This window comes from Colias philodice, chromosome 21, assembly GCF_061535455.1.
Source record: "Colias philodice isolate Cphi_HAF_F1 chromosome 21, ilColPhil1 Martin Lab GWU primary, whole genome shotgun sequence".
In the NCBI taxonomy this organism is placed as follows: Eukaryota; Metazoa; Arthropoda; class Insecta; order Lepidoptera; family Pieridae; genus Colias; species Colias philodice.
The window spans coordinates 3,517,508-3,532,869 of NC_143106.1; the positions used below are offsets into that span (position 1 = coordinate 3,517,508).

At 34.9% G+C, this 15,362-nt stretch overlaps 1 protein-coding gene across 4 annotated transcripts in view; it reads left to right on the forward strand.

The window, feature by feature from the left end:
* LOC149478770 (Fanconi anemia group J protein homolog) overlaps positions 1-15,362 on the forward strand; it is a 56,460-nt gene that overhangs the window by 20,429 nt on the left and 20,669 nt on the right. For 3 of the 4 annotated variants that reach the window (XM_089708355.1, XM_089708359.1, XM_089708357.1), the window contains exon 3: positions 11,756-11,881. In XM_089708355.1, the coding sequence (XP_089564481.1) occupies positions 11,756-11,881 (126 nt within the window). The remainder of the gene's footprint in view (positions 1-11,755; positions 11,882-15,362) is intronic. The other variant, XM_089708356.1, reaches the window with a different exon arrangement.

Sequence of the window (15,362 nt, forward strand, 5' to 3'; positions counted from 1 at the left end):
GTAAGAGAAAAAAAAAGACTCGATTAGTAAAGTATTTCGGTCGCTATCGTGTTAACAAGAAAAAGGATCCGCACATACAGACACACGGACGTCCAAGACAGAACTTTTTTAAACTGTTTTTTAACTAGTTTAAATAACAAAAATGACATCAAAAATATCATGAACGTTAAAAATAGTGTTTTTTCTTCATATGTGTGTGTATGTATTATCTTACAAGTGCAATGTATGATACATAAAGACATTTTAAGTTTGAAAAATCAGATGTTTTGCGCGAAGTGACAGTAGTACCCACCTCAACGCTTCGCTTATGAGGCGTGCAAAACAACTGAAAATTCGTAAAAAGCATTGGCAAAATTTAAAATTATGGGCTTATGATAAACACCTTCGATTTGTATAAGTACATTTGATAAAGACATACTAGAGAAATAAAAAAATATCTATCATCTCATATGTTATATCCTTTTTACATTTAAAAAAATTGTAGCGTTCAAACGACGCCATTCAAATAAAAACTCCAATAAAGCTCACCGTACGTGCCGTAATGAATGTTGTGATATCAACACTCGCCACTCCATACACCAAAATGAAACTAGGCGTAAACGAATTAATTTCGCCTATCAAATATTAATATCAACATATAATCCAAAGTAAACGCTGTACAGATTCAGCGATGAATTATAGATGAGCGACAAACTACCCCCGGTATTTATGGAGCGGGTAGGTATCATTACTAGCCTCTTGTGCGTAATTAATCGCGAGGGCTGTCCGACGAGCTCGGCTTTATTAAATTTTAGCGCTTTCCAACCCCCTCCCCCACTCTGCCTCCCCTCCCTGGTGAATAGAGCTGATGAATAGAATCACTTTTACTATTCACAGGCTTTGGATTAGCGAGATGAATTTCCTGATCCTCGCGGGGTTCAAATTGTGCGTGGATTTATCGGGATCTTGCCGACTTATTGTCTGATACTACTCGCTATTGTAATTAATTTTTTAAGCTCCGTAATGCAGCGATATTATGGCTTTTTGGAATTGTACTTTTATGATTGCGATGAATATTGATATTTTGTGAATTCGTTTATATTTTGAGAAATATATTTACTTACCTTACCTTTTTTTTTTTTAGGTGCGTCGATTTTCCATGGATACTACGACACAAACGTCACTGTGGCTCCGCTCGCAGTATCTGTACTTTAATTCGCTTATATCCAGAATTTAATTTTTATCATTCACTCTTTACCTTATGCAATTTAACACAAATTTTGGATAAAAGAGACACAACCCCACCAATAAAATCTTTATAATTTACCTGTCGGATATTAATAGACCATTTGACCATGAGTAAACATAAAATTATGTTTAATTCTAGCTAAATTCTTCCGTGTTATGGATATTCATTGAGGAATAATCTTATATATAAAAATGAATCGCAAAATGTGTTGGTAAGCGCATAACTCGAGAACGGCTGAACCGATTTCGATAATTCTTTTTTTATTATATTCCTTGAAGTACGAGGATGGTTCTTATGTAGAGAAAAACGTAAACATGTACCACGGGCGAAGCCGGGGCGAACCACTAGTATATGATAATATTGTTTCATATATACTATTCCTCATAATACGAAACATTTGAGGAGATGAGGAGTGACTAGTGCTCTACTAACCACACTTGACTTGTGAAGATCAAGCAATTTCCTGAGCATAAAGCCTTCGTATTTTGTATATCCATATACCTTCCTGGCACATAAGGATAACATGAACATATTATGTATATGCAAATTATTCGTACTAACATATTTGGAATTATATGTACCTATTTGTTTTTTTTTTACTAACTAGGTCCTAGACTGTTAATATGTTTCCCGGTGGATGTGGCACAAGCATAGTTTCAAGGTTTCTTAATAAAATGGCTATAAATAACTGAAAGAGGACGCTTCCAAGAGTTTTTTTCTTTTGAAAAGTAAAAAAAATGTATTAGAATAAAAAGTAAAGTATTTAGAAATAATAAATTAAGGTATTTGCATTACTAGTGGCCTTTGTGCCGCACGTTCCAGAAGTTAAAAACTAAGATAAGAAAATAGGAAAATAGTTTATCCGTGACTATGGCAACTCAGACTTAATCTATTGAAATATTTTAACAACGTATAGGTTTACATTGTACTTATCACATAACACTGTACATAACAATTTAAACACGGTGCGCTAAACAAATAAGCAATTCAAATCACAATAGGCTTAACGATATCGTACTCGCACATGCGATTTATCCGAACATTCTCACATAATCGCCCGGGGGTGTAATATTTTTCACCCCAGCCTCGCGCTATGAAAACATGACAAGCAAAGCTCTCCCTCGTCCAAATACACAATACGTAGGTTATTTTTTGTGAAACCGGCTCCGCAATCGATGGCCGCCGGCGTCGGCTGCTGAATCACACGGTTAATTATTGACACATCCGTTTTTTATTCGCTGCAAGCAACGCCATTGTGGTCGTCTAATATTATTCTCTTTGTAAACCCTGAAACTGGCTGTTTCCTTACCTTTGTGAGGGTTCGTTTTGTTGGAGCTGCTGCGCGCCCTGTGGATTGTTTCAAAATTATTGGTTATCAATTTCCTTTACAAATTGCCTGCTATTCAATGAGGTTTATAATGCCGTTGCTCTATTGAACGCTAGCTTATAATTAATATCAGTATAATGCAAAAGTTTACAAAAACTTTTGTAAGAGTGGCTTAAAAACTACATTTCTATGATTTATTAAGTCCTTCGCATCCTGAAATTGCTAACCGCTTGAACATTATCTTTAGAAATTCAAATTTCTAATGATAATATTCTTAATTACCTAAAACCGAACGCTTATGTTATAAATAATACTTTTCGAAGCTTGTTCGAAGTATATTTACCATTTATAAGATATTCTTGCCTTTCTTTGTAACAGGTCATGTTTACTGTTTTATTTGTTACTTACCTTTTTAATGCCGTTATAAACTTGTATTTTATTTCAAACGAATATAATAAACAGGATGTACGATCTATGTCTACTTGTCCAAGTTGAAAGGAGAAAACTACGATATCAAGGAATCACATGATAACATAACACGCTCACAATGAATATAAATAAATATGAACTTTTTCCCGTTTAATAAAGCTGGTTTTAATGCGTTTCGATCATCAATAGGCCTCCACAGAGCGAGCAGCCTCACGAAGCATTTGCCGCGTGAAGCAGCTCGGACAGTGTGGACGTGAACGGACTAAGGAAAACGTATATGCTGTCATTTTCTAGTCGTAGTCTTTAACAGGTTAGAATGTGAGTACCTAAGACAAACGGCACGAACGGTCTATTCGCTTAATTTTGATAGGTCATCCGACCATCCATCAGCCAATAAAAGCTTTCAATTGGTCAATTTTAAGCAAACGATTGTTCGTGCCAAAATTAACTTAAGTGGCATTCTAAAGCCACTGCTTCGCGAGGCTGCTTGCTCTGTGGGGACCTGTATAATTATAATCGCAATCAAATGATTGACAAGGAGCAACGATTGTAACGCATAGATACAAAGATACATATTCACTCAGCTTTCCTATATGATTCCGAAACATAACGTAACCTATGAAATATTTATAGGAAAGATAAACTTGTTTGCACAAACGTGCCGACATGAGTTTGATGCGACTGAATATCGTGTTTAAGTGGCTCTTTATGTAGAATAATATTTTATTGAAGTCTTTTACAGATTTCATTACATGAACCTTTTATGTACACAAACTGAAGTTGTGTTTGAACGTAGGTAAATGTATTTTTCTGCAGAATCTCAAAACTCTTCTTAGAGCGTCGATTATCATATTTAGTAATGTGGCTTTATTTTATTTGATTTTGTGAATTTCTTCTTTTAAACGATAGTATTTTGTTGGATTTTTTCAAAATATTTTGTTTTTCATATAATATTTGACTAGACTTGATATATACTATGGCAAATATACTCAAACTCAAACAAGAGATATTTTTAAAGCACTTTTACCACTTACCCGGTGTTAGCAGTTTCTATACAGAGGTGTCGAAGAGAACGCTAAAGTTGCTTTAAATCATATCTATCAATATAAAAATACTGACCTTACAGACTATCTACGTACAACACAACAATTTGAAATCATTCAAGTTGTATGGTATGGTATGGTGCATTTTGTAGATAGATGTTCTTCCTAAGTAAAAATAATTTGAAGCCCTGAGTTTTTATTAACGAATCCTAGACAAGCCGTTGCATGTCCACAACGCTTTATGGCCGCGTGACAGCGCGGTTACCGTAATATTTGTAAATCTTATTGAAACATCGTCACGTGCAGCGTGCACTCTGATAATTTGGTAGCATAATGAAATGCGGCGATACGCCCGCGATGTCACCCGGTACCCCCATCAGATAAAGGGTTGATATCGCCCGACAAAATGCTGAACCGATCGGTTTCCGATAACGTGTATTAAGCACGGAAATTAGGAATTATGTTTAAAAAACGGTTCGCGTGCTGGAGATACGGTTTAATGCGGTCGTAAATCGTTTTTTGTGTCCTGCTATGAATAAATGGGAATGCGTAATTCGATTTGGCTGGTGAGAGGTTTTGCGCAACTTCTTCTATCTTGTTAATTATTTAAGCAATTTATGATGTAAAAAGCCACTAAACAATCTTGGTGATGCAACTAAAATGTTTTCATAAAAAAAAGTTACGTCCTTCATCTCCAGAATTACAATACAATAGTGGGGGTTTTCATGCGTAGAGTGAACAGGTATACCTTCTAGGGAAGCGCGTACCATCTTAGACCACATCTCAGCTTAACATCAGGCGAGATTGTGGTAAAGCGCTTCCCTATCGACAATAAAAATAAAATCAATCCGGTTTTGGCAATGTAAATTATGACAGAAAGCTTCACTGGCTTGGCCAAACCAAAAATAAAATCTTGAGTCTGAAGTTATCTTAAGCTTCTTATCTAAAAAATCTTATAATCGCCTTTAAATCTAATTTGAGAAATGAATTCAGTTGTGGAACATGCAAAGTCACCTGCTTTTTGCCCAAATCACATGGGACAAGGATAAAAATTGTTACTATGCGAACACGAACAGCTCGTGACCAATGGCTGGCAACAAGAAAAACACATCAATTAACAAATGACGACCTTTTTCAAAACGGCAACATGAAGCGGATATTTATCAATGAAAATTTAACTAAGTACACGCGTAACTTACTCTGGACTGCAAAAAATGAGTTGAAGCAAATCTATAAATATATTTGGGTACAAGAAGGAAAGGTACTTATAAGAAAGGATGATCCAAAAAATCCCAAAATTAGAGCTATTCGTACATTAAGTGATATAGACTTATTTGCAAGTGAATAAATCATCATGACACAATCACACATCAAATAACAAAACAATCAGTTAATTACTATATTACAAAATTCAATAACTCCATACCAGATATACAAAATAATATAAGATTTAAAAAGTATACAACTTTAAACAGCTGGGAAGCAGATATTATTAGCAGACAAAATACAAATATAAATATTATTCATTTAAACATAAGATCTTTAAGAAAAAACTTCAATCAATTTGAAACATTGATAAGTAATTGCAGAAATAAGATTGATATCATTGTACTTACAGAAATAAACATAAAAAAAAATGAATTGGATTTATACTGCCTACAAGGATTTGACACTAGTATACACACAAGGGAAAATAAGAGAGGGGGAGGAATATTGATATATATAAAAAATACATTAAAATTCAACTCAAATCTGTTAAATTGTAACTACTCAGAGGCCATTCATTGTGAAATACTTCAAGACGGTGAGCTGCCCTTGCATATACTGTGTGTTTATAGACCACCAAAGACAAACAAACTGGGATTTCTGAAGGAAATACAATATACTTTATCCAGATTGCCTAAAAATGGCGAGTTGGTAATGATTGGAGACACAAATATTGACCTAATGGCGGGAACAAACAGTGTAGTGAATATGTATAACAACAACATGTGCGAAGTCGGCATGCAATGTGCAATCAGTGACATAACACGCGAGGAGATATATTGTGGCTCAGTGACGAGCTCGTGCATCGATCATGTGTGGGTACGAACCAAAAGAAAGGCTTCTTCATATGTTTTAAATAGTAAAATATCAGATCATTATCTTATAGGCTTGTGTATAGATAGTGAAAAGAAAATAGATATGTGTAACAAAGGAAACAGTGTAAGTGTAATATGTGATAAAAAAGTGCTAGAATTTCTTGAAAATGTTGAGTGGACTGATCTATTGAACTGTAAGTGTCCGTTAATCTTATATGATAAATTGTATACTATATTTAATATGGCCTATGACCAAGCACATATGTTCATAAATCTCAATAAAAAGAGAAAATGTAAGCCTTGGATAACAAAAAAATTAAAAAATATGATTAATACTAGGGATAAATTGTTTAAATACTCAAAAAGTAGACCAATGGATTTGAATTTACGTTTACAATATAATAAGTATAGGAATAGAGTGAATAAGCATATTAATAAGGCAAAAAATAGTTACAGAAAAGAGGAAATTTTAAAGTGTAAAAAGGATCTCAAAAAAATTTGGTTTAAAATAAACTCATGGACAGGTCAAAATAAAAAAAGTATAGATGAAATTATTATAAAATATTTAGGTAAATCGGATACTACAGTAAACATTTGTGATAAATTTTCTCACACATTTACAAAAGAGATCTCAAATATTAAACACAACTGTGATTATAAATTCCTTGATCGATATACTTACATTAAAGATAGTTTAGTGTCCCTAAGGTTTCAAAAAGCATCATCCAAGGATGTTGAAAAAATAATTAATAATTTAAGTTCTAATAAATCGCCTGGTATAGATAAAATAAGGGTAAAAGAGATAAAAATGTTAAAAAGTACACTGAGTCCAATTTTGGCATTGTTTATAAATTTATGTGTAGACAAAGGGCTGTATCCTGATATGTTAAAATCCGCTATAATCAGACCTATTTTCAAACAGGGAGCACATACAGATTACACAAATTATAGACCCATAGCAATATTGTCGGTTATAAATAAAATTGTAGAAAAATATATTGTCGGACAGATTAGTAGTTTTTTAGAAAAAAATAATGTATTAACCGATAACCAATATGGATTTCGGCGGGGCCGAAGCACGGAGACGCTCCTGGCACGATTCACGGATGAAGTTAATGAGGCCCTAGACCAACGGAAGCAGGTGGTGATCGTTTTCATAGACTTCAAAAAAGCTTTTGACACTTTGGAGCACCACCAGCTGCTTCAGGCAATGGAAGAGTGTGGGGTCGCAGGGAGTGTTAGTAAATGGCTCCAGGCGTACCTTGGGAATAGAACACTTGTAACAATGGTTAGCGGGGAGGCCAGTAAGCCGGCAAAGGTTGAGTGTGGCGTGCCAACCGGCTCCGTCTTCGGACCCGTTGGATACATAATGCATGTGAACAGTATGTGCAATGTAGTACGTGATTGCAGTATATATATGTATGCGGATGATACTTGTCTACTCTATGCGCATAAAGATATGCACATATTAGAAGCTAAAATACAAAATGACTTTACAAATATAATAAAATGGGCGCACGATAATGGAATCATAATCAATATGAATAAAACAAAATGTATACATATTCGCTCACCTAAGGCCTCCCCCACATTGGGCGTAGGCCGAGCGTACGCGTTTCCTGAGCGTGCTGCCGGCGTCGGCGCGGCGCGGACGTCGCGTCAGCGCGCCGTCTGTGGGGCGCGGGCTACGCGTTGTCCAGCGCCGCGCGGGCGCTGCGTGAACGCCGCGCAGACGCCGCGCTTACGTCGCGTTCCATGGGCGTTCGGCCGCCCGTGCCCCCCGCACACATTCCATGAGTGCGAGGGGCACGGCGCGGGCGGCCGAGTGCTTTAGACGCGACGTCGCGTCGGCGCGGCGCTTGCGCAGCGCTTGCATAGCGTTCGATGGCGCGACGCCCGCGCCCCACAGACGGCGCGCTGACGCGACGTCCGCGCCGCGCCGACGCCGGCAGCACGCTCAGGAAACGCGTACGCTCGGCCTACGCCCAATGTGGGGGAGGCCTTATAGTAAGACTATGAATTCGCCAAAAATATTAGGTCATAATTATGAATGTCTACATATTGCAAAGAAATGTAATTGTAAAAATATTGAATTAGTGGAAGAATACAAATACTTGGGGTTAGTTATTGATAAATACTTTTCATGGAAATCTCATATTCTTAATCTTTCGGATAGGCTGAGGGCAGTTCTTGTTAAATTTCATCATCTTAGTTTTATTTTAGATAAGGCCACTATGTATATTGTGTACTATGCATTGACTGACTCATTGCTTTCTTATGGATTGGCTAGCTATGGGCGCACTTTTAAGACTTACCTTGATAAAATAAAAGCGCTTCAATTAAAATTTATTAAAATATTAGCACATGAAAAAGTAAAAATCCGCTGTAAAAAAAATAATGATTATAACTATTTGTTTGTAGAGTGCAAGATGCTGCCTGTTCATGAGAAGGTAAATATGTTAATAGCAATGGAACAATTTCATAATGATGAATTTAAAATCTGTATTAATAAAACAATGTCTTATAACTTAAGAACTAAAAATGTATTAGAAGTGCCACACTATTGTAACTACTATGGGCAGAGACATAGGAAGTACTTAGTGCCAAAACTGTTTAATAGAATCCCAATGAAAATTAAGGAAAGTGATAGGAAGGATGGAATTATTAGGAAGGAATTAAGAAGATATTTTTTAAATGCATTTGAGAGTGAGTTGATGTGTTGATGATCTGTGGCCGTTGAAATGTAACATTGTTAGCTGTTAGAATATCAAAGTGTTAAATTAAATTGTAGTGTTTTATAAGTAAAATGGAAGTACATATTTTGTAAAATGGAGCTACATCTGCCAACAAACTGTTTTACAGTTTGGCAGAGTATTGTGATAATATGTATATGTGTCTTTGGTTCTGAAATAAATAAATAAATAAATAAATAAAAAATTAGCCTATGTTCTAATCCAGACCTAGATCTATGGGTATACCAATTTCCAAATCTGCGTAAAAAAATAACAAGCCACCACAACATGTATTCTTATAATATTAAGTAGGAATTAATACGAATAAAAACTTAGTACATACTATATAAGTAATATTGTAATCAATGGACAATAATCGAAACTCTGAACGAATTGAAACAAGAAACCTCTAGAAGCATTCGTTCACTGAGCGTCCTCACTAAAACCTGATCGAGCTACCATCCTTTATGACACCTACAGCTTTGTCCTGTCAGAACTGATATGATTGGTAGCGAAGCGCGGTCCGGGCAAAGCTTTGACTCCGCCGATTTGTAAGAGCATCGCGTTACATCGCTCTGAATGAACGTCTGCTGGCCTTTGAGGTTAACCGCTCGTGTTCCTTAATCAATTTCTTTGGAAATGCTTTGGATTGTTAGGAAATTGTATATTTGAGGAAATCATCACATTTTAGGCTATATCACATGGGAACACGATAATAGAATGTGGCTTCCCATTTATAGATAAAAAATACGGATTATCGAATCAAGAAAACTAAAACACAATTTCATTTGTCCATGACCTTTACAAACTGTTCATAATACAGAATTTTACGGTGAACAATTGTTTAATTTTCAAATAATGATATTTGTTCCGAAATATAGTGTTCAAAAACCAATATAGTACAACGAGAATAAATTTAATAAAGATGTAAGTATTTTAATAAAAAGCTAGGTTGTTTATTAGCAAAGCACTTTCCCTAATTGAAACGTAAATAAAGCTGTAGGCTCATTCGGTAACTTGTTATGCCCGGGCCGGCCTCTAATGGAAATGACAAGTCTAATGTAACAACTGAAAAACATCCCGTTGGATTTAACAAAGCATTCATTTTCTGATGGCGGTAATCTCGCCCAAGGGCGGCATTGTTCCTGATTTTCTACGCTTTTTTTTCACATTTTCTTCTCGAAAAGAATAAAAATACTGAACAGTATTGTGACGCCGACGCTCGCGCCGTGATCGCGCAAAAAGGAGGACCTGGATGACAACGAAATGACGAGAGCGTCCGCGGGTGGCCTCCCTCCTCCCCCTTGTAAAAATGTCGCCTGGGGAGGGGCGGTGTGCCTACAAGACGGCATTTTTACACACAGCCACCGATCCGAAAAATCTTATAGAGTGATATCCAGTTAGCGCATTTTGAACCCTGGCGCACAAGATACAAGACCCACATCGCCGTTCACCCAGTCTACTTGACTTTTTAAAACACGAACTCGTGTTTGCAATAAATCGATAAATATATACGTACAAACTGAGAGCGGAAAGTAAAAATTGCTCGGATTTTACAGTTCTTTGTGTAGGAGAGGTGGGGTTAGCGGTGATCGTTGGCTGTTTTAGAGTATTAAATTTTTTGTTTCAATACATTTTGAACTGAAAACGGCTTCAAACCATTTAAATAAATAAATGCCAGAATTGTTTATGAAAACTTTCTTTAAATTAAATTGTTTTTCGTGATAATTTTTTAGATGTACATGAAATATAAATGCAAATGAAATACAAACGTACATTTATCTTTTACTTTTTGTACACCGATTAAGATGAGAATTGCGAACATGGTAACTTCCACATTTATCATAACATTTGGTTTGTCTTTCCAGGAATAGAAGGATAAACTTATATTACTTAGGTACTTGATAGATTAAGTAGATACTAGATGTATAGATATTAACGTACAGTTTGAAGATAAAACTTATATAATAATTATTATACATTCCTACTTTACTTTAAAATAGTCACGTCTTTTTAATCGGGCGTTTTATTATGTATTTTGTTTTTACTTTTAACTATCTATAACTGTCTATAATCATCTGATAACTTTCTGATACAGATAAGAACCATCCGAAGTTACTTGAAAAAACTACTTAGTAGTTACAAACAAATATTCCGTAGCTAATTTTTGTTTAAAACCTGTTGAAGGGTATAAAATATCGTTGTAGAGATTCTGCTAAACAGAGTTATTTCTATAGCAACAGCTATATTTTATCCAAATTCCTCATTTTCGTTCGTATTCGCTATTTTCATGGGAAGCAAATTAAAACATTATATAATTTAGATTATTTAGTGTTAAATGAAATATTCTTAGCGTGACTGTATTTTTTTTTTATAATCATCTGTGTGTATCGTGTATTTTTTGTTAATTAATTACCTAACTAAATCGTGGCAACTTTTAATTAATAATAGAAATTGACCAAATTCTGTATTTGTATCCTTCTTGTACAATTAAAAATATTAATAATCTCTACGTATATAGAAATTAGAAACCGTCTGTTGAAATTAATTTTTATCGTTTGTTTATTTGCAGCATTATTTTTAATAATATGGCGTCACGTCCGTTTTTTTACTTCTGTTGTAGGTATAGACTATTCACTTTTACCTGATGGTATCATCTACATTAGGGCTCATTTTTCAATCCTTTCCATTTCCAAAATATGTAAATTGGCCAGGCAAGAAACACATAGTTTTACAGGATACATGTTTATATTCTTCTTTAATAAATTAGGTAATCATTTATTGGACGGATAAGAAGATAAGACATACAAGGATCGAAATATCGGCCTTAATTCTTCTGTTTTACGTAGACTAGTTTACAAATCTACAATCGAAGAGATAAACAATCAGCATTCAATAAAAGTTTTTCTTTACAGATCAAGTACAGGCGAAACTCGCGCAAGATTACTTTCAAGATCACCCTGAATTAAGCACATTGCAAGGCAATTCGGACCTATCGAAATGCAACAGCCCTGGTGAGGACATCTTCTCTAAGGTTAATAGTAAGTATTTTTTCTTCTACTTTTCTATTTTCACTACTAGCTCATCTTGATCACGACTCAATTTTCTATTGTAAAAATCGTTAGGTACTCAGTATAAAATTATTATACCTATTTCTACCTATTCGAGAAAATTTACGGCGATATTGATTTTTAATGCAGAGATTTGAAAATTGCATATCTTTACGAACAAAAGCTGTGCGAACGCGCACAATAACGAATATAATATTAAAAATTCCAAATTCGATACCGTCAGCTAAAAAAAAAGCGAACAAAACCGAAAATCTTTCCGTAAAATTAAACACCATACGTAACATAAGTACCCGAATCCAGTTTGCCGTTTGCGCGGATCTGCGCCGGCGCAGACGCATCACGGCTCGATGCCTCTCCATATTCAAATTATCGGATCTGTCGATCAGGGCGCGAACAAGCGAGCATCGGCCTTTATGCAACGGCTCTAGCGTCAAATTAGTTGTATTACGAATGCTCGTACAAATGCTGCCTATTGTTGGTTGCGTACGCGCATCTGCTCGTTCGATTGTATGAATCGGAATTAGATTTCAAGTGCAGATATAGGTACGTTTGGTAGCGTTCGTGATACGTGGTTGAGGCGTGTTGATTCATGTGCGTTATCTGTGATATGTTTTTGTATATTCGATGTAGGATATCAAAATCTTTAAGTATTTGTTTATGCACAACTATGAATAAATATTTATACTTTATTTATTCACGGGCTAAAATACAAATACCAGAAAATTTTTTATTTAATTATAACAAGAGCTTCAATGTGCCATATTATTTACTCTTACTTTACTGAAATGTTGTATCTATACTTATATCATGGTATGAAGTTCTATTTTGTTGTTGTAAAACTAAAATTTTCTGTAGTTTGTTCTATACGAAATACCTATAAAATTTCCACGATTGAAAATACATATAACCCGAGTTCAGAATTTTTATTATAGTGGTTCTGATCTTTATTAAGCAAAAACAAAAAACAATTTGAAGTATTTTTCGTGACTGTAGTAACCTTTATAATTTCTATCAAGGAAGAAAATTTATTAAAACTGGAATAGTGTCATAGAATCATGCTATGACACAATTTCCATCGGCTGACATAAAGGTTTTACACATTACACTTAAAATAATTGAAGTAACGACCAATTTTAAAATAACGGTATCGTTATTCCTTTAAGCAATTGAGCCTTTCATTAATTATAACATAATATATCCTGTACGTTATAAAGCATTTCATCGAGAGAAATGTTAGAGAGCTTGCCTCAGTGCAATGATAAGGCAGAAAAAAAATAAAAAAATACAAATAATTAATTATCAGCAGGTTTAAATGAGCCAACCACGAGCTGACGTCATGTAAATTTGATCAATAAACATCTACATATAGCTTGCTGAGCACAGTCATCAGAAAAGACGACATGAAATGGCAGTCTTGCTCCATTTTTGCTGTGTGCGTATCATCGGTGGACCAATCAACACCTCTCGCGTGAAATGTAGGCGGGACCTCTCGCCGTGACAAACGATCGATGCGTGGAGGCGACGGGAAAAAACGTTTGCCAGAACGGACCGCGTATTGACATGTTATGTAGATGTGGAAACTGTATAGGTTAAAAGAAGAGTTTCAGAAGCTCGAGTAGTAAGGATCACATAGTGGTATTTAAGGAATGTTTTCAGGGGAAGGTCTAAAACGTTTTATGGATTACTAATGTCAAGTGTACAGTCGTGGTCATGTTTAAGTTATGGTATAGGTATCTAATGAATATTTTGTCGGAGTAAATCTTTTGAGGGCATTGCAATTGGTACCAATAAAACAAACCATATCTAATAATGGGGTGATCTTTACATCTATCCAAGATAATCCTCGCAAAATACATCATAAAAGTCTTCTTATCCAGTTACTTTAACAGCATTACAACTTAAATAGTTAAGAATTAAATATTATGATTGATATCAAAGAATAACGATGCAAAACTCTCAGAGGCATTGCATCATAATTGCCTCAAACATTTCGCAAGCCGAAAGTTTTAACTTTCAGACCTTGTCTTTGCATAACTTCGCGACTTGGCGATAAAACACGAAAAAACTTATTAAAATATAAATCACTAAGTTTTTTTAATATTTTATGTTATTCTTATTAATATGTAACCCATTTTATATAGCTTTCGCTTTGCCTCAAATGCACAGTTCCAAAATCCATATGATACCTATATTTTAACTTCCTTCGTTTTATTTAAAAAAAAGGAAGGTAGGCTACGTTCTAATAAGGTTCTGAAAACCTTAATCAAATTAATCCATAGCATAAAAAATAGACTCATGCGTTTTTACTTTTTATTATAAAACCGATTTTTTTCATTAGGTACATACCTACCTATAGTTAGAAAGTACGGGACTATTGGGTACTATAAAATTAACTCTATCATTCATCTTATGCATTTTTGTAAGATCCTTCTGATTTGTATTACATAAGCGTGCAGTTAAGTGCACAATAAAAAGTGAAATTGCATTCTTGCAACAAAATATGCCGTTTGGGATGGTCAAGTATTTCATATTGTTTATTTATTCATGACTATACGGATTAAATCAACTCTTATGAAGGTCTCTGACCAAGCATATTCTTTAATAGCACGTTTGTTACTCAATAAAGCAAAAAGTGCTGCAGAACTTTGAATGAAATCGAGCATAGACCCTAAAAGAACTTGTCATCGTTACCAAAGTGGGACGGATGGAACGACAACAGTCTAGTTTTTGATAAAATTATTATTTATTCAAAATTTTCAATAAATAATTCCATCATCAATCATGACTGACTGTCATGTTGTACATTTGTATTTTTACAATAGGTAGATCTACTATAATTCTGAGACAATCATAATAAAAGTAAATAAAATAACGTACCTACAACGGCTTAAAGAAAATTGTACAGCGATATTCAAAGAAACTGTTACTTTCAGCACAAAGTATTGAACGCAACAAACGAAAATAGTGGAAATAAGTTTCGTAGACGGCACAGCGTCTTTCCAAACTATACAAGGCCAGTACGCAACGGTGTGAAACTAATCACGTATAAATTGGAAATAACTTTTTTACAAAGTTCTTCCAATCTATACAACAGCAGTACGCAAATACTCGTGTATACTTTGTAGTGAAGTAAGTAAGAATAGCGCTCCAAAATATACAGCGCCAGTACGCATGCGGATTGCGGACTAATCGTGTATGTTTCGGAGTAAGCGTGGCGTCTTTCCATTGCTCGCGTTTATATTATTGTAAATTGCTGTTTTGAAATCTATTATTAAAATAAAATGCATGTGTATTGTGTATATAATGTTGCGATCTGATCGTATATTTTTTGTATCGAGGATGCTTGTGTCTTCGTTCCCGACTATACTGCACGACTTACAATTGACAATAGTGCTAAAATGTAAGAATCTAATAAGTCCAGAAGAAGACGGTTGCGAGGCGACAGAGCCCC